Consider the following 26,000-nt stretch of genomic DNA (forward strand, 5'->3'; position numbering starts at 1 on the left):
GTCTCTGCACTCAGATTGCAGCGAGGGCCGAGGGAGCGGGCTGTCTCTGCACTCGGATTGCAGCGAGGGCCGAGGGAGCGGGCTGTCTCTGCACTCGGATTGCAGCGAGGGCCGAGGGAGCGGGCTGTCTCTGCGCTCGGATTGCAGCGAGGGCCGAGGGAGCGGGCTGTCTCTGCGCTCGGATTGCAGCGAGGGCCGAGGGAGCGGGCTGTCTCTGCACTCGGATTGCAGCGAGGGCCGAGGGAGCGGGCTGTCTCTGCACTCGGATTGCAGCGAGGGCCGAGGGAGCGGGCTGTCTCTGCACTCGGATTGCAGCGAGGGCCGAGGGAGCGGGCTGTCTCTGCACTCGGATTGCAGCGAGGGCCGAGGGAGCGGGCTGTCTCTGCACTCGGATTGCAGCGAGGGCCGAGGGAGCGGGCTGTCTCTGTGCTCTGATTGCAGCGAGGGCCGAGGGAGCGGGCTGTCTCTGCACTCGGATTGCAGCGAGGGCCGAGGGAGCGGGCTGTCTCTGCACTCGGATTGCAGCGAGGGCCGAGGGAGCGGGCTGTCTCTGCACTCGGATTGCAGCGAGGGCCGAGGGAGCGGGCTGTCTCTGCACTCGGATTGCAGCGAGGGCCGAGGGAGCGGGCTGTCTCTGCACTCGGATTGCAGCGAGGGCCGAGGGAGCGGGCTGTCTGCACTCGGATTGCAGCGAGGGCCGAGGGAGCGGGCTGTCTCTGCACTCTGATTGCAGCGAGGGCCGAGGGAGCGGGCTGTCTCTGCACTCAGATTGCAGCGAGGGCCGAGGGAGCGGGCTGTCTCTGCACTCGGATTGCAGCGAGGGCCGAGGGAGCGGGCTGTCTCTGCACTCGGATTGCAGCGAGGGCCGAGGGAGCGGGCTGTCTCTGCGCTCGGATTGCAGCGAGGGCCGAGGGAGCGGGCTGTCTCTGCGCTCGGATTGCAGCGAGGGCCGAGGGAGCGGGCTGTCTCTGCACTCGGATTGCAGCGAGGGCCGAGGGAGCGGGCTGTCTCTGCACTCGGATTGCAGCGAGGGCCGAGGGAGCGGGCTGTCTCTGCACTCGGATTGCAGCGAGGGCCGAGGGAGCGGGCTGTCTCTGCACTCGGATTGCAGCGAGGGCCGAGGGAGCGGGCTGTCTCTGCACTCTGATTGCAGCGAGGGCCGAGGGAGCGGGCTGTCTCTGCACTCGGATTGCAGCGAGGGCCGAGGGAGCGGGCTGTCTCTGCACTCGGATTGCAGCGAGGGCTCTGGGTCACTGTGCTGACCTGAAGCGCACGGCTTCAAAACCAAACTGACTTCAAATAGAATAAAAACCAAAAAAGACCCACAGCATTTCTTCAATTCTTTATTTTTCCAGCTGTCATAACACATAACACGGTCAGCTCTGACGTGGCCGGACTGGACACGTGATCTGGGCAGAATCTCAGAGGCGGTCAGCGCCCAAGCCAAAACGAGGCTCCTTGCCTCTCAGTTCTACAGAACTCAAAGTTAAACCTTAACGCTGAACAGGGGCATTGCTGCCACCTAGTGGCTGCTGGGTAGCGCTGCAGAACTGAGCACACAGCTGTTTATTTCATGGGATCCACATTTACAGTCAGTCCATCAGGGAGTCTACAGCTGTGCAGAGTCTGTCTCACTGCCCCGCCCCTCCGCCTCGGCCCCGCCCCTCAGTCTGATTTGCCCTGGTACTGCTTCACGTAGATTTTGGGCGCCTGCCAGCCTTCCGGAGCTTTCCTGAGCCCCGCCCTGATCCAGATCTGCTTGAGATCCTTCTCGAACCGGCCCTGAGAGAGAGAGACACAGAGTTACACACTAATACTGATACACACAGACACAGTTTGGAGACACACCTGTTTTCTTCCTCCATCTCCCCTCTGTAACTGTCACCTCTTTCCTCCTATCCTCCCTTCTCACCCTCCTCTCTCCTCCCTTCTCTCCTCTCCTCTGCTCTAATCTCCTCTCTGGCCTCACCCCTTCCCTCCATCACCACACTCCCCTGTCTCACACCCCTCTCTCCTCCCCTCTCTCCTCTCACCTGTTTTCTCTTCCTCCTGCCCTCGCTCTCCTCTCTCTCACCGGCTTCTCTGCGCAAGGAGATCTAGTTTGAAGTCTGGTATGCAAGCGCCTCTCCTCCTTCGTCCTGCAAGGATGATACTCCGCAACGCTATAATGAGACCTCGACTGGGTTTGGTCTCCCTCTTCCTGATTGACCTGAGCTCTCTCCTCTCTCGTTTGTTGACTTGGTCCTCTAACCCGAACATAAACGTGGGGTGCTCTCATAGTCCTCCCTCCAGGGCTCGCGTCTCAGAGGCTCAATCCCTTCCTCCCCTCGCTCTCCTCTCTCTCTCTCCTGTTTTCTCTTCCTCCTGCCCTCGCTCTCCTCTCTCTCTCACCTGTTTTCTCTTCCTCCTGCCCTCGCTCTCCTCTCTCTCTCACCTGTTTTCTCTTCCTCCTGCCCTCGCTCTCCTCTCTCACCTGTTTTCTCTTCCTCCTGCCCTCGCTCTCCTCTCTCTCTCACCTGTTTTCTCTTCCTCCTGCCCTCGCTCTCCTCTCTCTCTCTCACCTGTTTTCTCTTCCTCCTCCTCGCTCTCCTCTCTCTCACCTGTTTTCTCTTCCTCCTGCCCTCTCTCTCTCTCACCTGTTTTCTCTTCCTCCTGCCCTCGCTCTCCTCTCTCCTCTCTCTCACCTGTTTTCTCTTCCTCCTGCCCTCGCTCTCCTCTCTCTCACCTGTTTTCTCTTCCTCCTGCCCTCGCTCTCCTCTCTCTCTCTCACCTGTTTTCTCTTCCTCCTGCCCTCGCTCTCCTCTCTCTCTCTCACCTGTTTTCTCTTCCTCCTTCGCTCTCCTCTCTCTCACCTGTTTAAGACCGGTTTCTCTCCTCTCCATCCTACGAGCGCTCCTCTGCCCTGTGACAAAAGAGAAGTAGAGGGGAGCGCTCTAGAGAGGAGAGATAAGTCTCTCTCGAGAAGGAGAACGTGCGCGAGAGGAGAGAGCGAGAGTGACACAATAGAGAAATCAGGACAGTGCGAGAGGAGAGAGCCTCCAAAGAGAAGCTCCGCTCGCTCTCTCTCTCATCTCTCTCTCCTCCTGCCCTCCTGCTTCGCCCTCTCTAGAGCGTAGAGGAGTCCTCAGCCTCGTCTCAACTCTCCGCTCACACGGGAGCGCCTCTTCCTCTTCTCGACTCTCAGGACTCACAAAGACCCGGATTCCCTCTCCTCTCTCCTCTCTCTCTCACCTGTTTTCTCTTCCTCCTCTCCCTCGCTCTCCTCTCTCTCTCACCTGTTTTCTCTTCCTCCTGCCCTCGCTCTCCTCTCCTCTCTCACCTGTTTTCTCTTCCTCCTGCCCTCGCTCTCCTCTCTCTCTCTCACCTGTTTTCTCTTCCTCCTGCCCTCGCTCTCCTCTCTCTCTCACCTGTTTTCTCTTCCTCCTGCCCTCGCTCTCCTCTCTCACCTGTTTTCTCTTCCTCCTGCCCTCGCTCTCCTCTCTCTCTCACCTGTTTTTTCTTCCTCCTGCCCTCGCTCTCCTCTCCTCTCTCATCTGTTTTCTCTTCCTCCTTCCCTCGCTCTCCTCTCTCTCTCACCTGTTTTCTCTTCCTCCTGCCCTCGCTCTCCTCTCCTCTCTCATCTGTTTTCTCTTCCTCCTTCCCTCGCTCTCCTCTCTCTCTCACCTGTTTTCTCTTCCTCCTGCCCTCGCTCTCCTCTCCTCTCTCACCTGTTTTCTCTTCCTCCTGCCCTCGCTCTCCTCTCTCTCTCACCTGTTTTCTCTTCCTCCTGCCCTCGCTCTCCTCTCTCTCTCACCTGTTTTCTCTTCCTCCTTCCCTCGCTCTCCTCTCTCTCACCTGTTTTCTCTTCCTCCTGCCCTCGCTCTCCTCTCTCTCTCACCTGTTTTCTCTTCCTCCTGCCCTCGCTCTCCTCTCTCTCTCTCTCACCTGTTTTCTCTTCCTCCTGCCCTCGCTCTCCTCTCTCTCTCACCTGTTTTCTCTTCCTCCTGCCCTCGCTCTCCTCTCTCTCTCACCTGTTTTCTCTTCCTCCTGCCCTCGCTCTCTCTCTCTCTCTCACCTGTTTTCTCTTCCTCCTGCCCTCGCTCTCCTCTCCTCTCTCACCTGTTTTCTCTTCCTCCTGCCCTCGCTCTCCTCTCTCTCTCACCTGTTTTTTCTTCCTCCTGCCCTCGCTCTCCTCCTCTCTCACCTGTTTTCTCTTTCTCCTGCCCTCGCTCTCCTCTCTCTCTCACCTGTTTTTTCTTCCTCCTGCCCTCGCTCTCCTCTCCTCTCTCACCTGTTTTCTCTTCCCCCTGCCCTCGCTCTCCTCTCTCTCTCACCTGTTTTCTCTTCCTCCTGCCCTCGCTCTCCTCTCTCTCTCACCTGTTTTCTCTTCCTCCTTCCCTCGCTCTCCTCTCTCTCTCACCTGTTTTCTCTTCCTCCTGCCCTCGCTCTCCTCTCCTCTCTCACCTGTTTTCTCTTCCTCCTGCCCTCGCTCTCCTCTCTCTCTCACCTGTTTTCTCTTCCTCCTGCCCTCGCTCTCCTCTCTCTCTCTCACCTGTTTTCTCTTCCTCCTTCCCTCGCTCTCCTCTCTCTCTCACCTGTTTTTTCTTCCTCCTGCCCTCGCTCTCCTCTCTCTCTCACCTGTTTTCTCTTCCTCCTTCCCTCGCTCTCCTCTCTCTCACCTGTTTTCTCTTCCTCCTGCCCTCGCTCTCCTCTCTCTCACCTGTTTTCTCTTCCTCCTTCCCTCGCTCACTCTCCTCCTCAGGAACTTGCTTCTCTTCAACAGTTTTTTGTATTTGTGTCGGTTCATCTTCCTCCTCCGGATCTCGAGCACATTCTTACAGAGCAGCGGCACGGTCGCGCCCCCCTCCCTCCCCTCCTCCCCCCCCCGGGGCTCCCTGTGTGCGGGAGGGGCCAGGCGGGGCAGCTCCTCCTCACTGCTCACGCTGGGAACCAGCTGGGCGATGGCGGCGCCCTCCTGTGGTGGCAGGGAGTAGCGCAGGGAGAGCCAGCTCTCCAGGGGAGACACGGCCATCTTCCTGGGCACCAGGGCCTCCTCCAGCTCGTGATCCAGAGCCAGCAAGCGCTGGGGGGGGCGCCCCGAGGAAACAGCACTGCGGCTGCAATACCTGGCCCTGCCACAGGGGGGCGAGCTCAGCACCGCAGCACCACATACTGGCCTTCCAGCGAACTGCAGACAGCCTGAGAGAGGGGGGGGGGGGGGGGGGAGGGAGAGGAGGCCTCTGTGTAGAGAGAGAGAGGAGAGAGGAGAGGGAGAGAGAGAGAGCAGGGAGCTCCACTCTGCTCAGGGGAAGCCTCTCCCAGCTCGGGGCACCAGGGCCTCTCCATTCGTCTCCCTAAAGAGGGCGACGGAGAGATGAAGATACAGAGAGAGAGAGTAGAGAGAGAGGGAGAGAGACTGAAGAGAGAGAGGGCGACGGAGAGAGGAAGATACAGAGAGACAGAGGTACAGGGACAGAGAGAGACAGAGACTCAATCACAGCACTTCCATGTCATCCTGACTCTCCCCCACATAGCAGCGCTGAATTAACAGAGCCTGAAAGAAACACAGGAAGGACTCCAGTGACAGCGTGGCTCAGGGAGTTCTCGAACGGCAGAGCTGCGTGGACCGGGGCGTGGTTCAGGGAGTTCTCGAACGGCAGAGCTGCGTGGACCTGCGCGTGGCTCAGGGAGTTCTCGAACGGCAGAGCTGCGTGGACCTGCGCGTGGCTCAGGGAGTTCTCGAACGGCAGAGCTGCGTGGACCTGCGCGTGGCTCAGGGAGTTCTCGAACGGCAGAGCTGCGTGGACCTGCGCGTGGCTCAGGGAGTTCTCGAACGGCAGAGCTGCGTGGACCTGCGCGTGGCTCAGGGAGTTCTCGAACGGCAAAGCTGCGTGGACCTGCGCGTGGCTCAGGGAGTTCTCGAACGGCAGAGCTGCGTGGACCTGCGCGTGGCTCAGGGAGTTCTCGAACGGCAGAGCTGCGTGGACCTGCGCGTGGCTCAGGGAGTTCTCGAACGGCAGAGCTGCGTGGACCTGGGCGTGGCTCAGGGAGTTCTCGAACGGCAGAGCTGCGTGGACCTGCGCGTGGCTCAGGGAGTTCTCGAACGGCAGAGCTGCGTGGACCTGCGCGTGGCTCAGGGAGTTCTCGAACGGCAGAGCTGCGTGGACCTGCGCGTGGCTCAGGGAGTTCTCGAACGGCAGAGCTGCGTGGACCTGCGCGTGGCTCAGGGAGTTCTCGGACGGCAGAGCTGCGTGGACCTGCGCGTGGCTCAGGGAGTTCTCGAACGGCAGAGCTGCGTGGACCTGCGCGTGGCTCAGGGAGTTCTCGAACGGCAGAGCTGCGTGGACCTGCGCGTGGCTCAGGGAGTTCTCGAACGGCAGAGCTGCGTGGACCTGCGCGTGGCTCAGGGAGTTCTCGAACGGCAGAGCTGCGTGGACCTGCGCGTGGCTCAGGGAGTTCTCGAACGGCAGAGCTGCGTGGACCGGGGCGTGGCTCAGGGAGTTCTCGAACGGCAGAGCTGCGTGGACCTGCGCGTGGCTCAGGGAGTTCTCGAACGGCAGAGCTGCGTGGACCTGCGCGTGGCTCAGGGGGTTCTCGAACGGCAGAGCTGCGTGGACCGGGGCGTGGCTCAGGGAGTTCTCGAACGGCAGAGCTGCGTGGACCTGCGCGTGGCTCAGGGAGTTCTCGAACGGCAGAGCTGCGTGGACCTGCGCGTGGCTCAGGGAGTTCTCGAACGGCAGAGCTGCGTGGACCTGCGCGTGGCTCAGGGAGTTCTCGAACGGCAGAGCTGCGTGGACCTGCGCGTGGCTCAGGGAGTTCTCGAACGGCAGAGCTGCGTGGACCTGCGCGTGGCTCAGGGAGTTCTCGAACGGCAGAGCTGCGTGGACCTGCGTGGACCTGCGTGTGGCTCAGGGGGGATCTTACCTGAGATGAGAGAGGAGGCCACGCGCAGGGGAGCAGGGATCCGAGACAGGAACATGCTGAACAATACACTGTCCTTCAAGCCACTGCAGAGAGAGAGAGAGAGAGGAGAGGAGAAAGAGAGAGACAGAGAGACAGAGGAGAGGAGAAAGAGAGAGACAGAGAGAGAGAGAGAGAATTACTGCCTCTGTGTTAAATGCATGTGATCGTGCCAGGTGCACCGGGTCACTCGTGCTGAAGAGAAGCGCAATCTGCAGCGGAGGCTCGGGAGCTCCAGCGGGTATTTCATTTGATCACAGCGCTGAGTTTAACAGCAGAACAACACGGTGACCCAAACACACGCCCGCCCTTCAGCGCAGGACCAGGCGAGGGGCTCCCATTAACTCCGCACACCTTCATTCCCAAGCGTGCTTTTAAACGCGTTTCAACCGCCAGGGTGCCGCTCGGAACAAACACAAAACAACGTGGATCACGAATACGAGTCGGGGAAACACTTCGCAGCGGACCCACACTGCAGCGCGCCTCGGTCGGGGAATGCCACACAGCGGACAGCGGGGCGCCGCTGTCACCCCAAAACACAGACTCCTGTGTCATTAAAAAAATTAAAATAAACGAAACCGTAACTCACCCGCTAGCAACACCTCAATGTGACCTGCTGCCACACTTCCTGTCCCACACGTTCACACGCCCTCCCGGAAACAAGGGCTCTGTATTTGCACCGGAGAGGAAAGGATGCCGGACGAGTTGTGCTGTTTTAAAGAGCACACGGCTGGACAGAATCGTATATCCTGCATTATACACCATGCACGATCTAACCCTGAACACGGAGACTCACACAAACAGCAGGAGAGCACACGACTGGACAGAATCGTATATCCTGCATTATCCACCATGCACGATCTAACCCTGAACACGGAGACTCACACAAACAGCAGGAGAGAATCGTATAAAGCGCTGGGCTGCAGTGTGGAAGGCAGTGGGTTTGAGGAGCTCAGTGGTTAGAGAAAGCGCTGGGCTGCAGTGTGGAAGGCAGTGGGTTTGAGTAGCTCAGTGGCTGCAGTGTGGAAGGCAGTGGGGTTTGAGGAGCTCAGTGGTTAGAGAAAGCGCTGGGCTGCAGTGTGGAAGGCAGTGGGTTTGAGGAGCTCAGTGGTTAGAGAAAGCGCTGGGCTGCAGTGTGGAAGGCAGTGGGTTTGAGAAAGCGCTGGGCTGCAGTGTGGAAGGCAGTGGGTTTGAGGAGCTCAGTGGTTAGAGTGCTGGGCTGCAGTGTGGAAGGCAGTGGGTTTGAGGAGCTCAGTGGTTAGAGAAAGCGCTGGGCTGCAGTGTGGAAGGCAGTGGGTTTGAGTAGCTCAGTGGTTAGAGAAAGCGCTGGGCTGCAGTGTGGAAGGCAGTGGGTTTGAGTGGCTCAGTGGTTAGAGAAAGCGCTGGGCTGCAGTGTGGAAGGCAGTGGGTTTGAGGAGCTCAGTGGTTAGATAAAGAAAGCGCTGGGCTGCAGTGTGGAAGGCAGTGGGTTTGAGGAGCTCAGTGGTTAGAGAAAGTGCTGGGCTGCAGTGTGGAAGGCAGTGGGTTTGAGGAGCTCAGTGGTTAGAGAAAGCGCTGGGCTGCAGTGTGGAAGGCAGTGGGTTTGAGGAGCTCAGTGGTTAGAGAAAGCGCTGGGCTGCAGTGTGGAAGGCAGTGGGTTTGAGGAGCTCAGTGGTTAGAGAAAGCGCTGGGCTGCAGTGTGGAAGGCAGTGGGTTTGAGGAGCTCAGTGGTTAGATAAAGAGAGCTGGGCTGCAGTGTGGAAGGCAGTGGGGTTTGAGTGGCTCAGTGGTTAGAGAAAGCTCTGGGCTGCAGTGTGGAAGGCAGTGGGTTTGAGGAGCTCAGTGGTTAGATAAAGAAAGCGCTGGGCTGCAGTGTGGAAGGCAGTGGGTTTGAGGAGCTCAGTGGTTAGAGAAAGCGCTGGGCTGCAGTGTGGAAGGCAGTGGGTTTGAGGAGCTCAGTGGTTAGAGAAAGCGCTGGGCTGCAGTGTGGAAGGCAGTGGGTTTGAGGAGCTCAGTGGTTAGAAAAAGAAAGCGCCGGGCTGCAGTGTGGAAGGCAGTGGGTTTGAGGAGCTCAGTGGTTAGATAAAGAAAGCGCTGGGCTGCAGTGTGGAAGGCAGTGTTTGAGTAGCTCAGTGGTTAGATAAAGCGCTGGGCTGCAGTGTGGAAGGCAGTGGGTTTGAGGAGCTCAGTGGTTAGATAAAGAAAGCGCTGGGCTGCAGTGTGGAAGGCAGTGGGATCAGCTCAGTGGTTAAATAGAGAAAGCGCTGGGCTGCAGTGTGGAAGGCAGTGGGTTTGAGTAGCTCAGTGGTTAGAGAAAGCGCTGGGCTGCAGTGTGGAAGGCAGTGGGTTTGAGGAGCTCAGTGGTTAGATAAAGAAAGCGCTGGGCTGCAGTGTGGAAGGCAGTGGGTTTGAGTAGCTCAGTGGTTAGATAAAGAAAGCGCTGGGCTGCAGTGTGGAAGGCAGTGGGTTTGAGGAGCTCAGTGTTAGATAGAGAAAGCGCTGGGCTGCAGTGTGGAAGGCAGTGGGGTTTGAGGAGCTCAGTGGTTAGAGAAAGCGCTGGGCTGCAGGGTGTAATATAACTGATAACAGAACAAAGTTTGAAAAACAAATGATCTTTATTATAACAAAAAGAACAGGCTCCTTGACGAGGCATCTCAGTTCAATAGAAACAGTTTCTTATCTGGAGCTGATAACCAGCAGGCTGCATTATTAAAATATATCGAAATCCAATTCAAACCAAGCGCCTGTGACATGTCCAGCCCCCCGCCCCCCGAAAAAAAAAAAAAAAGTTCAGCTGCGCTTCACTGTGTAGAGAGGAGCGGCCAGGCTCTCCAGCTGCGCGTCACTGTGTAGAGGAGCGGCCAGGCTCTCCAGCTGAGCGTCACTGTGTACAGAGGAGCGGCCAGGCTCCCCAGCTGAGCGTCCCTGTGTAGAGAGGAGCTGAGCCCCGGGGCAGCTGCGCTTCACTGTGTACAGAGGAGCGGCCAGGCTCTCCAGCTGAGCGTCACTGTGTAGAGAGGAGCGGCCAGGCTGTCCAGCTGCGTGTCACTGTGTAGAGAGGAGCGGCCAGGCTCTCCAGCTGCGCGTCACTGTGTAGAGAGGAGCGGCCAGGCTCTCCAGCTGCGCTTCACTGTGTACAGAGGAGCGGCCAGGCTCTCCAGCTGAGCGTCACTGTGTAGAGAGGAGCGGCCAGGCTGTCCAGCTGAGCGTCACTGTGTAGAGAGGAGCGGCCAGGCTCTCCAGCTGCGCTTCACTGTGTAGAGGAGCGGCCAGGCTCTCCAGCTGCGCTTCACTGTGTACAGAGGAGCGGCCAGGCTCTCCAGCTGAGCGTCACTGTGTAGAGAGGAGCGGCCAGGCTCTCCAGCTGAGCGTCACTGTGTAGAGAGGAGCGGCCAGGCTCTCCAGCTGCGCTTCACTGTGTAGAGGAGCGGCCAGGCTCTCCTCACACCATGTATTGTAATAGAGGTCTGGATTGTCTGCACTGTGACTCAAGACCTGAACACAACAGAACAGCTCGCTGTGGCTCAGAGTAAAGAACCATGTGCTCTGAAGCGAGCATGATGCCCCCACCCCCCATTAACCCTGCACCCCCCCTCGATCCCTGTGGCCCCGGGTCCCCTGTGCAGCGCTGCAGTGATCCGGGGACCAGTCTGTTGAGGAATGGTTCCAGGGCTCTCTCCCGCACTACCGTCTCCGCGCTGTGGCCCTCTCCCTGTGAGCCCGGGACCGCGGGGGCCCCTCTGTGCACGGGGAGCGGCCGCACCGCCGCTCTCTCCGGGGGGGTCTCGGGGGCGGGGGGGAGTCGCTGCGGGAGGGGGAGGAGCTGCGGGAGCCCCCCGCCCTGCCGCGCCCCCTGCGTCTGGAAGAGGAGGCGCTGCGGGAGCGAGGCGGGGCGGAGGAGCACACGCTGCGGCTTCTCCTGGGAGAGGAGAGATAAAGAGAAGACTGTGAATTGAGGGTGTGGGCAGTCCAGGCTGAGTTAAAGGTTCGCTGTGCAGCAGGGTGGGGTACGTACCTGCGCTTCGGGCTCAGTGCAGGAGAGCTGGGGCGAGTGTAGCTGCGCTGAGCACTGTGACCTCGGCCCTTCCTGCCAGACACACAGAGACGGGATTAGCGATGCAGCAGAGAAACACGTCTGCCCTAGCAGCGTTTCTCAACGCTGGAGCCAGCGTGTGTGTGCGTGGGTATCATTACCTGACGACGGGGCTGCGTGATCTCGCTCGCCTCTCCTCCGCGTCCAGCCGGCGACGGAGATTCTTCACAGCGTGGAGAGAGAGAGGAGACCGGCGCTGACCCTTCCCATCCACCGGGGAGCCTGAGGAGAGAGGAACACACACACACACACACACACACACAGACACACACACGCACACACACACACACACACACACACACACCACACACACACACACACACACACACACACACACACACACACACACACACACAGCGAGACACACACACACACACACACACACACAGCGAGACACACACACACACACACACACAGTTTGAGGATGCTGCATCGATTCTCAATGCTGAATCTCTTATCAGTGACACTGTGGACAGAGATGGACAGTGTATAGCAGTGTGGCTATACTGGTTGTAGTGGAGGTGCTGGCTGTACTGGCTGTACTGGTTGTACTGGTTGCAGTGGAAGGGCTGGCTGGCTCACCGGTCTTGGATGCGGGGGAGAAGCCCGCGGGGGTCTCCAGTTTGGGGGTCCCGTTGGGGAGCAGCCTCTTGGTCTGCGTCCGTGCCTCGTCCAGGGCCAGCCTGCACTGCTGCACCAGCAGCTCCAGAGAGGAGAGAGGAGTCTGGGGGAGCAGAGGCAGAGTCAACCCAACACTGACACCAGCTTCACTTGCAGGAGCGACCCTACCAACTACCTCCTCCCCTCTCCCCTCTCCCCTCACCTTGCGGGGTAGGTACAGCTGCAGTATCCTCTGGCAGACCTCCCGGATCCCCGCCTCTTCCACTCCAAACAGCAGGAACCAGTGCGGTCGGTTGGGCAATGGGATCTGCAGGGTTACAAACCGCAGTAAAGATGACATCACTGACAGGGAGATGCGGGCTGGTCGTGCTGCAGTCTCTCGCCTGCAGGGGGTGTGTGTGTGTCAGTGCTGCTGTGTGTGCGTGTTTCACCTGCAGGGCCCGCGCTGCCAGGTACACACACGCGCAGACGATGCTCTCGGGGGGAGGGGAGGGGTAGTGTAGGGGTAGGGGTGCGGTAGGTAGGGGTGTCTCCCCTGCAGGGCCCGCGCTGCCAGGTACACACACGCGCAGGCGATGCTCTCTGGGGGAGGGGAGGGGTAGTTTAGGGGTAGGGGTACGGTAGGTAGGGGTGTCTCACCTGCAGGGCCCGCGCTGCCAGGTACACACACGCGAAGGCGATGCTCTCTGGGGGAGGGGAGGGGTAGTTTAGGGGTAGGGGTACGGTAGGTAGGGGTGTCTCACCTGCAGGGCCAGCGCTGCCAGGTACACACACGCGCAGGCGATGCTCTCGGGGGGAGGGGAGGGGTAGTGTAGGGGTAGGGGTACGGTAGGTAGGGGTGTCTCACCTGCAGGGCCCGCGCTGCCAGGTACACACACGCGAAGGCGATGCTCTCTGGGGGAGGGGAGGGGTAGTTTAGGGGTAGGGGTACAGTAGGTAGGGGTGTCTCACCTGCAGGGCCAGCGCTGCCAGGTACACACACGCGCAGGCGATGCTCTCGGGGGGAGGGGAGGGGTAGTGTAGGGGTAGGGGTACGGTAGGTAGGGGTGTCTCACCTGCAGGGCCCGCGCTGCCAGGTACACACACGCGCAGGCGATGCTCTCGGGGGGAGGGGAGGGGTAGTGTAGGGGTAGGGGTACGGTAGGTAGGGGTGTCTCACCTGCAGGGCCCGCGCTGCCAGGTACACACACGCGCAGGCGATGCTCTCTGGGGGAGGGGAGGAGTAGTTTAGGGGTAGGGGTACGGTAGGTAGGGGTGTCTCACCTGCAGGGCCCGCGCTGCCAGGTACACACACGCGCAGGCGATGCTCTCTGGGGGAGGGGAGGGGTAGTTTAGGGGTAGGGGTACGGTAGGTAGGGGTGTCTCACCTGCAGGGCCCGCGCTGCCAGGTACACACACGCGAAGGCGATGCTCTCTGGGGGAGGGGAGGGGTAGTTTAGGGGTAGGGGTACGGTAGGTAGGGGTGTCTCACCTGCAGGGCCCGCGCTGCCAGGTACACACACGCGAAGGCGATGCTCTCTGGGGGAGGGGAGGAGTAGTTTAGGGGTAGGGGTACGGTAGGTAGGGGTGTCTCACCTGCAGGGCCCGCGCTGCCAGGTACACACACGCGCAGGCGATGCTCTCTGGGGGAGGGGAGGGGTAGTTTAGGGGTAGGGGTACGGTAGGTAGGGGTGTCTCACAGGCAGGGCCCGCGCTGCCAGGTACACACACGCGCAGGCGATGCTCTCGGGGGGAGGGGAGGGGTAGTTTAGGGGTAGGGGTACGGTAGGTAGGGGTGTCTCACAGGCAGGGCCCACGCTGCCAGGTACACACACGCGCAGACGATGCTCTCGGGGGGAGGGGAGGGGTAGTGTAGGGGTAGGGGTACGGTAGGTAGGGGTGTCTCACCTGCAGGGCCCGCGCTGCCAGGTACACACACGCGCAGGCGATGCCCTCGGGGGAGAAGCGCAGAAACACGTCCGTACGCAAGCTGTCATTCATATAGTTCCTGAGAGAGAAGAGAAATCAAACTAATGATGCTCTACATTTATACAATTACAAGGGACTGGGACTCACTGGGAGGGGACTGGGACTCACCAGGCTGTCTGCACCAGGCTCTTGTTCTTTTCGAGCTCCAGCACCTGAATGTACATCACAATGATCTGAAACACAGAGAGGAGCAGCACAGCTCAGAGACAGACAGCAAACACACTGGAGCACAGCAGAGCAGCACAGCTCAGAGACAGACAGCAAACACACTGGAGCACAGCAGAGCAGCACAGCAAACACACTGGAGCACAGCAGAGCAACACACTGGAGCACAGCAGAGCAGCACAGCACAGCAGAGCAGCACAGCAAACACACTGGAGCACAGCAGAGCAGCACAGCAAACACACTGGAGCACAGCAGAGCAGCTCAGAGACAGACAGCAAACACACTGGAGCACAGCAGAGCAGCACAACAAACACACTGGAGCACAGCAGAGCAGCACAGCTCAGAGACAGACAGCAAACACACTGGAGCACAGCAGAGCAGCACAGCTCAGAGACAGACAGCAAACACACTGGAGCACAGCAGAGCAGCACAGCAAACACACTGGAGCACAGCAGAGCAGCACAGCTCAGAGACAGACAGCAAACACACTGGAGCACAGCAGAGCAGCACAGCAAACACACTGGAGCACAGCAGAGCAGCACAGCTCAGAGACAGACAGCAAACACACTGGAGCACAGCAGAGCAGCACAGCAAACACACTGGAGCACAGCAGAGCAGCACAGCTCAGAGACAGACAGCAAACACACTGGAGCACAGCAGAGCAGCACAGCTCAGAGACAAGACAGCAAACACACTGGAGCACAGCAGAGCAGCACAGCAAACACACTGGAGCACAGCAGAGCAGCACAGCTCAGAGACAGACAGCAAACACACTGGAGCACAGCAGAGCAGCAGACACAGCAAACACACTGGAGCACAGCAGAGCAGCACAGCTCAGAGACAGACAGCAAACACACTGGAGCACAGCAGAGCAGCACAGCTCAGAGACAGACAGCAAACACACTGGAGCACAGCAGAGCAGCACAGCAAACACACTGGAGCACAGCAGAGCAGCACAGCTCAGAGACAGACAGCAAACACACTGGAGCACAGCAGAGCAGCACAGCAAACACACTGGAGCACAGCTCAGAGACAGACAGCAAACACACTGGAGCACAGCAGAGCAGCACAGCTCAGAGACAGACAGCAAACACACTGGAGCACAGCAGAGCAGCACAGCAAACACACTGGAGCACAGCAGAGCAGCACAGCTCAGAGACAGACAGCAAACACACTGGAGCACAGCAGAGCAGCACAGCAAACACACTGGAGCACAGCAGAGCAGCACAGCAAACACACTGGAGCACAGCAGAGCAGCACAGCAAACACACTGGAGCACAGCAGAGCAGCACAGCTCAGAGACAGACAGCAAACACACTGGAGCACAGCAGAGCAGCACAGCAAACACACTGGAGCAGGCGAGGGGAGGGGACGTGCGTGTTCAGGTTACCTTGTGCGGGTGCTTGACGTGCACACAGAAGCCAAGCTCCTTGAGGACACGACGCTCTGCTTTGATCACCTGATTCTTCAGGCAGATGTAACTCGCATCCAGAGGCAGAGGAAACAGCTTACTGAGAGAGGGAACGAGGGAGAGGGGGAGGGAATGAGGGAGATTATAGGGGATTAAACTCGCTCAATGTGATGCGATTATTTCTGCTCTGTATTAACCCTGTTGTTCCCGTGGTTACTCTGCTCTGTATTAACCCTGTTGTTCCCGTGGTTACTCTGCTCTGTATAAACCCTGTTGTTCCCGTGGTTACTCTGCTCTGTATTAACCCTGTTGTTCCCGTGGTTACTCTGCTCTGTATTAACCCTGTTGTTCCCGTGGTTACTCTGCTCTGTATAAACCCTGTTGTTCCCGTGGTTACGCTGCTCTGTATTAACCCTGTTGTTCCCGTGGTTACTCTGCTCTGTATAAACCCTGTTGTTCCCATGGTTACGCTGCTCTGTATAAACCCTGTTGTTCCCGTGGTTACGCTGCTCTGTATTAACCCTGTTGTTCCCGTGGTTACTCTGCTCTGTATTAACCCTGTTGTTCCCGTGGTTACTCTGCTCTGTATTAACCCTGTTGTTCCCGTGGTTACTCTGCTCTGTATTAACCCTGTTGTTCCCGTGGTTACTCTGCTCTGTATTAACCCTGTTGTTCCCCTGGTTACTCTGCTCTGTATTAACCCTGCTGTTCCCGTGGTTACCCCCCTCTCTCACCGGCGCTGCTTGATCTGTCGCAGCCGGTGGAACACGTTCAGGACGTCCCGCACTCTCCGCGGCTCCTCCTCAATCTTCGAGGCGAGGTGCAGGCAGGCCATGCCGATGTACTGGAGAGAGAGAGAGAGACAGAGAGAGATGGAGAGAAAGAGAGGGAGAGACAGAGTCAAAACACACAGCTAATAATACTGGACAAGAGCGTGCGCGCACACACACACACACACTGATACACACCACACACACACACACATCACACACACACTGACACACACACACACACACACACACACACACACACACACACACACACACACACACACACACACACACACTGATACACACACACACACACACACACACACACACACACACACACACACACACACACACACACACACACACACACACACACACACACTGATACACACACTGATACACACACACACACACACACACTGATACACACACACACACACACACACACACACACACTGATACACAACACACACACACACACACACACACACACACACTGACACACACACAGATACACACACTGATACACACACACACACACACACACACACACACACACACACACACATACACACACACACACACACACACACACTGATACACACACTGATACACACACACACACTGACACACACACACAAATACACACACTGATACACACACTGATACACACACACACCACACACACACACTGATACACACACACACACACACACACACACACACACACACTGATACACACACACACACACACACACACACACACACACTGATACACACACACACACACACACACACACACACACACTGACACACACACACTGATACACACACACACACATACACACACTGATACACACACACACACACACACACACACACACACACTGACACACACACACACACACACACACACACTGATACACACACACTGATACACACACACACACACACACACACACACACACACACACACATACACACACACACACTGATACACACACACACACACACACACACACACACACACACACACACACACACTGACACACACACACTGATACACACACACACACTGATACACACACACACTGTATACACACAACACACACACACACTCACACACACTGATACACACACACACTGATACACACTGATTTGAACTTGGGGATATAAGAATTGAATGTAAATGAATGGAGTTCTGTTCTGAATAAAGTCCATTCACTCCCCTCCCCTCCTCTCCTCCTGTGTTAACCCCTGCCCCCTCCCCTCCCCTCCTCCTGTGTTAACCCCTGCCCCCTCCCCTCCCCTCCTCCTGTGTTAACCCCTGCCCCCTCCCCTCCCCTCCTCCTGTGTTAACCCCTGCCCCCTCCCCTCCCCTCCTCCTGTGTTAACCCCTGCCCCCTCCCCTCCCCTCCTCCTGTGTTAACCCCTGCCCCCTCCCCTCCCCTCCTCCTGTGTTAACCCCTGCCCCCTCCCCTCCCCTCCTCCTGTGTTAACCCCTGCCCCCTCCCCTCCCCTCCTCCTGTGTTAACCCCTGCCCCCTCCCCTCCTCTCTCACCTCCATGGAGTGCTTCACGAATGATTTGCAGTAAAAGAATCTCTGGAACAGGATCTGCCCGGTGGCCATGGCAACCTAAAACAGGAACAATTCCAATTGGAATCTCAGAATATAAACTGTAAGGCAGCGACTGCTGGCAGGTGTGAGAGAGAGCAGCGCCAATGTGACTATGTGTTTTATAAAAACCAAACTTCTTCACTCTGCCCCAGCTCTCACCACGAGAGCACACCGCCTCCCAGTCCCTGCTCTGCTCTCCCTGCTCCCACTCTCACCACGAGAGCACACCGCCTCCCAGTCCCTGCTCCGCTCACCACGAGAGCACACCGCCTCCCAGTCCCTGCTCCGCTCTCACCACGAGAGCACACCGCCTCCCAGTCCCTGCTCCTCTCACCACGAGAGCACACCGCCTCCCAGTCCCTGCTCCGCTCACCACGAGAGCACACCGCCTCCCAGTCCCTGCTCAGCTCTCACCACGAGAGCACACCGCCTCCCAATCCCTGCTCCACTCTCGAGAGCACACCGCCCCCCAGCCCCCTCCGCTCACCACGAGAGCACACCGCCTCCCAGTCCCTGCTCCTCTCACCACGAGAGCACACCGCCTCCCAGTCCCTGCTCCTCTCACCACGAGAGCACACCGCCTCCCAGTCCCTGCTCCGCTCTCACCACGAGAGCACACCGCCTCCCAGTCCCTGCTCCGCTCTCACCACGAGAGCACACCGCCTCCCAGTCCCTGCTCCGCTCACCACGAGAGCACACCGCCTCCCAGTCCCTGCTCCGCTCACCACGAGAGCACACCGCCTCCCAGTCCCTGCTCTGCTCTCACCACGAGAGCACACCGCCTCCCAGTCCCTGCTCCGCTCTCACCACGAGAGCACACCGCCTCCCAGTCCCTGCTCCTCTCACCACGAGAGCACACCGCCTCCCAGTCCCTGCTCCGCTCTCACCACGAGAGCACACCGCCTCCCAGTCCCTGCTCCTCTCACCACGAGAGCACACCGCCTCCCAGTCCCTGCTCCGCTCTCACCACGAGAGCACACCGCCTCCCAGTCCCTGCTCCGCTCACCACGAGAGCACACCGCCTCCCAGTCCCCCAGCTCTCACCACGAGAGCACACCGCCTCCCAGTCCCTGCTCCGCTCACCACGAGAGCACACCGCCTCCCAGTCCCTGCTCCGCTCACCACGAGAGCACACCGCCTCCCAGTCCCTGCTCCGCTCTCACCACGAGAGCACACCGCCTCCCAGTCCCTGCTCCTGCTCTCACCACGAGAGCACACCGCCTCCCAGTCCCTGCTCCGCTCACCACGAGAGCACACCGCCTCCCAGTCCCTGCTCCGCTCTCACCACGAGAGCACACCGCCTCCCAGTCCCTGCTCCTCTCACCACGAGAGCACACCGCCTCCCAGTCCCTGCTCCTCTCACCACGAGAGCACACCGCCTCCCAGTCCCTGCTCCTCTCACCACGAGAGCACACCGCCTCCCAGTCCCTGCTCCGCTCACCACGAGAGCACACCGCCTCCCAGTCCCTGCTCCGCTCTCACCACGAGAGCACACCGCCTCCCAGTCCCTGCTCCGCTCACCACGAGAGCACACCGCCTCCCAGTCCCTGCTCCGCTCACCACGAGAGCACACCGCCTCCCAGTCCCTGCTCCGCTCACCACGAGAGCACACCGCCTCCCAGTCCCTGCTCCGCTCACCACGAGAGCACACCGCCTCCCAGTCCCTGCTCCGCTCTCACCACGAGAGCACACCGCCTCCCAGTCCCTGCTCCGCTCTCACCACGAGAGCACACCGCCTCCCAGTCCCTGCTCCGCTCTCACCACGAGAGCACACCGCCTCCCAGTCCCTGCTCCGCTCACCACGAGAGCACACCGCCTCCCAGTCCCTGCTCCGCTCTCACCACGAGAGCACACCGCCTCCCAGTCCCTGCTCCGCTCTCACCACGAGAGCACACCGCCTCCCAGTCCCTGCTCCGCTCACCACGAGAGCACACCGCCTCCCAGTCCCTGCTCCGCTCTCACCACGAGAGCACACCGCCTCCCAGTCCCTGCTCTCACCACGAGAGCACACCGCCTCCCAGTCCCTGCTCCGCTCACCACGAGAGCACACCGCCTCCCAGTCCCTGCTCCGCTCTCACCACGAGAGCACACCGCCTCCCAGTCCCTGCTCCGCTCTCACCACGAGAGCACACCGCCTCCCAGTCCCTGCTCCGCTCACCACGAGAGCACACCGCCTCCCAGTCCCTGCTCCGCTCTCACCACGAGAGCACACCGCCTCCCAGTCCCTGCTCCGCTCACCACGAGAGCACACCGCCTCCCAGTCCCTGCTCTGCTCTCACCACGAGAGCACACCGCCTCCCAGTCCCTGCTCCTCTCACCACGAGAGCACACCGCCTCCCAGTCCCTGCTCTGCTCTCACCACGAGAGCACACCGCCTCCCAGTCCCTGCTCCGCTCTCACCACGAGAGCACACCGCCTCCCAGTCCCTGCTCCGCTCTCACCACGAGAGCACACCGCCTCCCAGTCCCTGCTCCGCTCACCACGAGAGCACACCGCCTCCCAGTCCCTGCTCCGCTCACCACGAGAGCACACCGCCTCCCAGTCCCTGCTCCGCTCTCACCACGAGAGCACACCGCCTCCCAGTCCCTGCTCCGCTCTCACCACGAGAGCACACCGCCTCCCAGTCCCTGCTCCGCTCACCACGAGAGCACACCGCCTCCCAGTCCCTGCTCCGCTCACCACGAGAGCACACCGCCTCCCAGTCCCTGCTCCCAGTCCCTGCTCCGCTCTCACCACGAGAGCACACCGCCTCCCAGTCCCTGCTCCGCTCTCACCACGAGAGCACACCGCCTCCCAGTCCCTGCTCCGCTCTCACCACGAGAGCACACCGCCTCCCAGTCCCTGCTCCGCTCTCACCACGAGAGCACACCGCCTCCCAGTCCCTGCTCCGCTCTCACCACGAGAGCACACCGCCTCCCAGTCCCTGCTCCGCTCTCACCACGAGAGCACACCGCCTCCCAGTCCCTGCTCCGCTCACCACAGCACACCGCCTCCCAGTCCCTGCTCAGCTCTCACCACGAGAGCACACCGCCTCCCAGTCCCTGCTCAGCTCTCACCACGAGAGCACACCGCCTCCCAGTCCCTGCTCCGCTCACCACGAGAGCACACCGCCTCCCAGTCCCTGCTCCGCTCTCACCACGAGAGCACACCGCCTCCCAGTCCCCCTCCGCTCTCACCACGAGAGCACACCGCCTCCCAGTCCCTGCTCAGCTCCACTAGAGCCACACCTCCCTCCCAGTCCCTCCTCAGCTCCACCTAGAGCCACACCTCCCTCCCTCCCAGTCCCTCCTCAGCTCCACACTGCCACACTGCCTCCCTCCCTCCTCTCACCACGAGAGCACACAGCCTCCCAGCCTCCCTCCCTCCCTCCCTCCGCAGCTCCACTAGAGCCACACTGCCTCCCAGTCCCTGCTCAGCTCCACCTAGAGCCACAGCTCCCTCCCTCTCCCCCACACTGCTTCCCTCCCTCCCAGTCCCTCCTCACCACGAGAGCCACACTGCCTCCCTCCCAGTCCCTCCTCAGCTCCACTAGAGCCACACTGCCTCCCTCCCTCCCGCCTCCCAGCTCCCTGCCTCCCACGAGAGCACACCGCCTCAGCTCCCTACTGTCTCCATCTAGGGAGTCAGGGTCGAGGTGGTACACACTGCTTCTCTCTCGTGTGACGGAGGGAGGAGGGTCAGGGAGGAGTCGAGGCGTCTAGCTAGACGTAACTGCTCCCTCCCTTGAGTCCTCCTCACTACCCTCCCAGTCCCTCCTCAGCTCCACTAGAGCCACACTGCCTCCCTCCCTCCCAGTCCCTCCTCAGCTCCGCTAGAGCCACACTGCCTCCCTCCCTCCCAGTCCCAGCTCTAACCACTAGAGCCACTGCCTGCCTCCCAGTCCCTGCTCAGCTCCACTAGAGCCACACTGCCTCCCTCCCTCCCAGTCCCTCCTCAGCTCTAACCACTAGAGCCACACCGTCCTCCCTCCCTCCCAGTCCCTGCTCTCAGTCACCACGAGAGCCACACTGCCTCCCGCCTCCCAGTCCCTGCTCAGCTCCACGAGAGCACACCGCCTCCCCCAGTCCCTGCTCCGCTCCGCTACCACCAGACTGCTTCCCTCCCTCCCAGTCCCTCCTCCAGCTCCACGAGAGCCACACTGCCTCCCAGTCTCCTCAGCTCCGCTAGAGCCACACTGCTCCCTCCCAGTCCCTCCTCAGCTCCACTAGAGCCACACCTTCCCTCCCAGTCCCTGCTCCGCTCTCACCACACTGCCTCCCTCCCTCCCAGTCCCTCCTCAGCTCCACACTGCCTCACCCTCCCAGTCACACCGCCTCCCAGTCCCTGCTCAGCTCTCACCACGAGAGCCACACCTCCCTCCCAGTCCCTGCTCAGCTCCACTAGAGCCACACCGCCTCCCAGTCCCCTGCTCTGCTCTCACCACGAGAGCACACCGCCTCCCAGTCCCTGCTCAGCTCCACTAGAGCCACACCGCTTCCCTCCCTCCCAGTCCCTCCTCTCACCACGAGAGCACACTCCCTCCCAGTCCTCTGCTCCGCTCACCACGAGAGCACACCGCCTCCCAGTCCCTGCTCAGCTCTCACCACGAGAGCACACTGCCTCCCCCTCCCTCCCAGTCCCTCTCAGCCACGAGAGCCACACTGCCTCCCTCCCCCTGCTCCCTCACCAGCGAGAGCTTCCCTCCCTCCCAGTCCCTGCTCCGCTCACCACTAGAGCCACACTGCCTCCCCCTCCCAGTCCCTCCTCAGCTCCACTAGAGCACACCGCCTCCCAGTCCCTGCTCCGCTCTCACCACGAGAGCACACCGCCTCCCAGTCCCTGCTCCAGTCCCTCCTCAGCTCCACTAGAGCCACACTGCTTCCCTCCCTCCCAGTCCCTGCTCAGCTCCGCTAGAGCCACACTGCCTCCCAGTCCCTCCTCAGCTCACCACTAGAGCCACACACTTCCCTCCCTCCCAGTCCCTCAGCTCCGCTCACCACAGAGCATCCCTCCCTCCCAGTCCCTCCTCCGCTCCACTAGAGCCACACTCCCAGTCCCTCCCTCCCTCCTCAGCTCCACTAGAGCCACACTGCCTCCCCCCCTCCCAGTCCCTCCTCAGCTCTCACCACGAGAGCCACACTGCCTCCCCAGTCCCTGCTCAGCTCTCACCACGAGAGCACACTGCCTCCCCCTCCCTGCTCCCTCTCAGCTCCACTAGAGCCACACTGCTTCCCTCCCTCCCAGAGCACACCGCCTCCCAGTCCCTGCTCCGCTCACCACGAGAGCTCCCTCCCCTCCCAGTCCCTCCTCAGCTCCACTAGAGCCACACTGCTTCCCTCCCTCCCAGTCCCTCCTCAGCTCCACTAGAGAGCACACCGCTTCCCAGTCCCTGCCCAGCTCTCACCACGAGAGCACTCCGCCTCCCAGTCCCTGCTCTGCTCTCCCACGAGAGCACACCGCCTCCCAGTCCCTCCTCAGCTCCACTAGAGCCACACTGCCTCCCAGTCCCTCCCAGTCCCAGCGACACTGCTTCCCTCCCTCCCAGTCCCTGCTCCGCTAGAGCCACACTGCCTCCCTCCCTCCCAGTCCCTCCTCAGCTCCACTAGAGCCACACTGCCTCCCTCCCTCCCTGCTCCGCTCTCCGTCAGGAGTCGAAGGCGAGCTCTCGGTTGACGGAGTGGAGGGAGGGTTCAGGCGTTCCCGCCTCCCAGCACACTGCTTGCCCTCCCTCCCATTCCCTCCTCAGCTCCGCTAGAGCCCCTCCCTCCTTCTCAGGAGGAGTCGAGGCGATACTCGGTGTTACGGAGAGCCCAGATGGAGGGAGGGTCAGCTCCGCTAGGAGAGGCTGCCTCCCTCGAGGGAGCGGAGGGGTTCACTGGTGTGACGCTAGAGGACGACTGGAGCCTCCCTCAGGGAGTATCTCAGCTCGCCACCCTACCCTGCGACCACACTGCTTCCCTCCCAGTCCCTCCTCAGCTCCACCAGAGCCACACTGCCTCCCTCCCAGTCCCTCCTCAGCTCCGCTAGAGCACACCGCCTGCCTCCCTCCCAGTCCCTCCTCCGCCTCCCTAGAGCCCACTGCTTCCCTCCCTCCCAGTCCCCCTCCGCTCACCACTAGAGCCACACTGCTTCCCTCCCTCCCAGTCCCTCCTCAGCTCCGCTAGAGCCACACTGCTTCCCTCCCTCCCAGTCCCTCCTCCGCTCCGCTAGAGCCACACTGCCTCCCCCTCCCTCCCAGTCCCTCCTCAGCTCCGCTAGAGCCACACTGCTTCCCTCCCAGTCCCTCCTCAGCTCCGCTAGAGCCACACTGGGGTCCGCCAGTCCTCCGTGATCTCCGCTAGAGCCACACACGCCTCCTCCCTCCCAGTCCCCCTCCCCGACGGAGCCCAGTGGCCCCCCCCCCTCCACTCCCTCCCCTCTCAGCTCAGTCCCACTGCCTCATTGCCTCCCTCCCAGTCCCTTCTCAGCTCCACTAGAGCCACACTGCTTCCCTCCCTCCCAGTCCCTCCTCAGCTCCACTAGAGCCACACTGCTTCCCTCCCAGTCCCTCCTCAGCTCCGCTAGAGCCACACTGCTTCCCTCCCAGTCCCTCCTCAGCTCCGCTAGAGCCACACTGCTTCCCCTCCCAGTCCCTCCTCAGCGCTCCACTCACCACACTGCCTCCCTCCCTGACTCAGGGGGAAGGAGTCGAGAGCCGCGATCCGTGTACGGAGGCGCCTCCCCGAGGCAGTCCCACCTCAGCTCCGACGGACTCAATGTAGGGAGGGTCCCCTGGAGGATCCCCGCGGCCTGCCACCTGCTTCCCTCCCCAGTCCCTCCTCAGGCTCCACTAGAGCCACACTGCCTCCCTCCCTCCCAGTCCCTCCTCAGCTCCACTAGAGCCACACTGCCTCCCTCCCAGTCCCTCCTCAGCTCCACTAGAGCCACACTGCCTCCCTCCCTCCCAGTCCCTCCTCAGCTCAGTCCACTAGAGCCACACTAGAGCCACACTGCCTCCCTCCCCCTCCCAGTCCCTCCTCAGCTCCACTAGAGCCACACTGCTTCCCTCCCTCCCTCCCAGCCCTCCCTCCTCCTCCTCCCACTCCGGCCCTCCACTAGAGCCACACTGCTTCCCTCCCTCCCAGTCCGCTAGAGCCACACTGCCTCCCTCCCTCCCAGTCCCTCCTCAGCTCCGCCAGCTGCTTGCCTCCCTCCCAGTCCCTCCTCAGCTCCGCTAGAGCCACACTGCTTCCCTCCCTCCCAGTCCCTCCTCAGCTCCACTAGAGCCACACTGATCCCTCCCAGTCCCTCCGGGTTGCTCCCTCTATAAGGCGAGGCCTCCTCAGGCCCGCTAGAGCCAGAAGAAGGGAAGCCATCCCCCTCCCAGTCCAGTCTATCTCGCTCCGTCTAGAAGTCAACACTGAGCCTTCCCACGTTCCCAGTCCCCTCCCTCCGAATGATCTCGCTCCGCTAAACGGACGAGGTGTAGGGTCAAACTCAGGCCCAGTCCCGACTAGAACCACACTGCCTCATTCCCTCCCTCCCATTCCGTGCACATGGTGCCCACTCCACACTGCCTCCCTCCTCAGTCTCCGCTAGAGCCACACTCTTCCCTCCCTCCCAGTCCCTCCTCAGCTCCACTAGAGCCACACTGCTTCCCTCTCCTCCCAGCCGCACTGCCTCCCTCCCTCAACCCCTCCTGGGCTCCGCTAGAGCCACACTGCTTCCCTCCATCCCCCAGTTCCCTCCTCAGCTCCGCTAGAGCCACACTGCCTCCCTCCCTCCCAGTCCCTCCTCAGCTCCGCTAGAGCCACACTGCCTCCCTCCCTCCCAGTCCCCCCTCAGCTCAGCTAGAGCCCCACTGCCTCCCCATCCCAGTCCCTCTCCTCCAGCTCCGCTGGGTGTAGATTCCCGCTACGCAACTCCCTCCCTCCCAGTCCCTCCTCAGCTCCACTAGGCCAACTCCGCTAGAGCCACACTGCCTCCCTCCCAGTCCCTCCTCAGCTCCGCTAGAGCCACACTGCCTCCCTCCCTCCCAGTCCCTCCTCCGCTCCGCTAGAGCCACACTGCTTCCCTCCCTCCCTCCTCAGCTCCACACTGCCTCCCGATCACTGAGCCCACGTTACCGCTGTTTCTAAACCCGGCCCCGGCGCCTCTCTCCCCGCCGCGCTCTTTCCTGACGCGCTCCCCCGGCTCAGCGTCTCTTACCTGCGGCAGTCTGAGCAGGATCCCCGCGGCCTGGATCAGCTCGCAGCCCTCCCGCCGGAGCTCTGCCTCGCTGTCGGGCCGCAGGCCGTGAGCCGCGGACGGGGTTTGAGAGAGCAGCTCCCCGGGAAGCAGGCAGTTATCGAGGGTCAGCCTCACTCCGGAGTAGCGCTTCCCCCCGATCAGGATCCCCTCGGCCATCGCTGCGTCTACAGCCGGGGAGAAAGCGCTACGCAACTCCCGCCCACGCCCGCACGCTACTGGTCAAAACAA

At 60.9% G+C, this 26,000-nt stretch overlaps 2 protein-coding genes across 3 annotated transcripts; both read right to left on the reverse strand.

Moving 5' to 3' along the window:
• Positions 1–1,158: 1,158 nt before the first annotated feature.
• On the reverse strand, positions 1,159–7,629 carry aurkaip1 (aurora kinase A interacting protein 1). Its single transcript, XM_041273734.1, has 4 exons — positions 7,529–7,629; positions 6,904–6,986; positions 4,700–5,178; positions 1,159–1,782 (listed from the first exon to the last, which is right to left on the reverse strand). The coding sequence occupies exons 2-4, from the start codon at positions 6,956–6,958 to the stop codon at positions 1,666–1,668; spliced, it is 651 nt and encodes a 216-aa protein (XP_041129668.1). The 5' UTR covers positions 6,959–6,986; positions 7,529–7,629; the 3' UTR covers positions 1,159–1,665.
• A 2,893-nt stretch (positions 7,630–10,522) lies between these two features.
• Positions 10,523–25,984, reverse strand: LOC121328729 (cyclin-L2-like). Of its 2 annotated transcripts, XM_041273732.1 has the most exons (11): positions 25,731–25,984; positions 17,508–17,582; positions 15,911–16,020; positions 15,156–15,276; positions 13,709–13,773; positions 13,520–13,619; positions 11,835–11,939; positions 11,594–11,735; positions 11,113–11,233; positions 10,934–11,005; positions 10,523–10,837 (listed from the first exon to the last, which is right to left on the reverse strand). In XM_041273732.1, exons 1-11 carry the CDS (start codon positions 25,926–25,928, stop codon positions 10,603–10,605), a joined length of 1,344 nt encoding a protein of 447 aa, XP_041129666.1. In that variant the 5' UTR covers positions 25,929–25,984; the 3' UTR covers positions 10,523–10,602. The 2 variants fall into 2 exon arrangements, with proteins under 2 accessions (XP_041129666.1, XP_041129667.1); XM_041273733.1 differs by lacking the exons at positions 10,523–10,837; positions 10,934–11,005; positions 11,113–11,233; ... (1 more) ...; positions 11,835–11,939; positions 13,520–13,619 and having other exon boundaries at positions 13,705–13,773; positions 25,731–25,928.
• Between the last annotated feature and the right edge of the window lie 16 nt (positions 25,985–26,000).

This window comes from Polyodon spathula, chromosome 16 (genome assembly GCF_017654505.1).
Source record: "Polyodon spathula isolate WHYD16114869_AA chromosome 16, ASM1765450v1, whole genome shotgun sequence".
Classification (NCBI taxonomy): Eukaryota; Metazoa; Chordata; class Actinopteri; order Acipenseriformes; family Polyodontidae; genus Polyodon; species Polyodon spathula.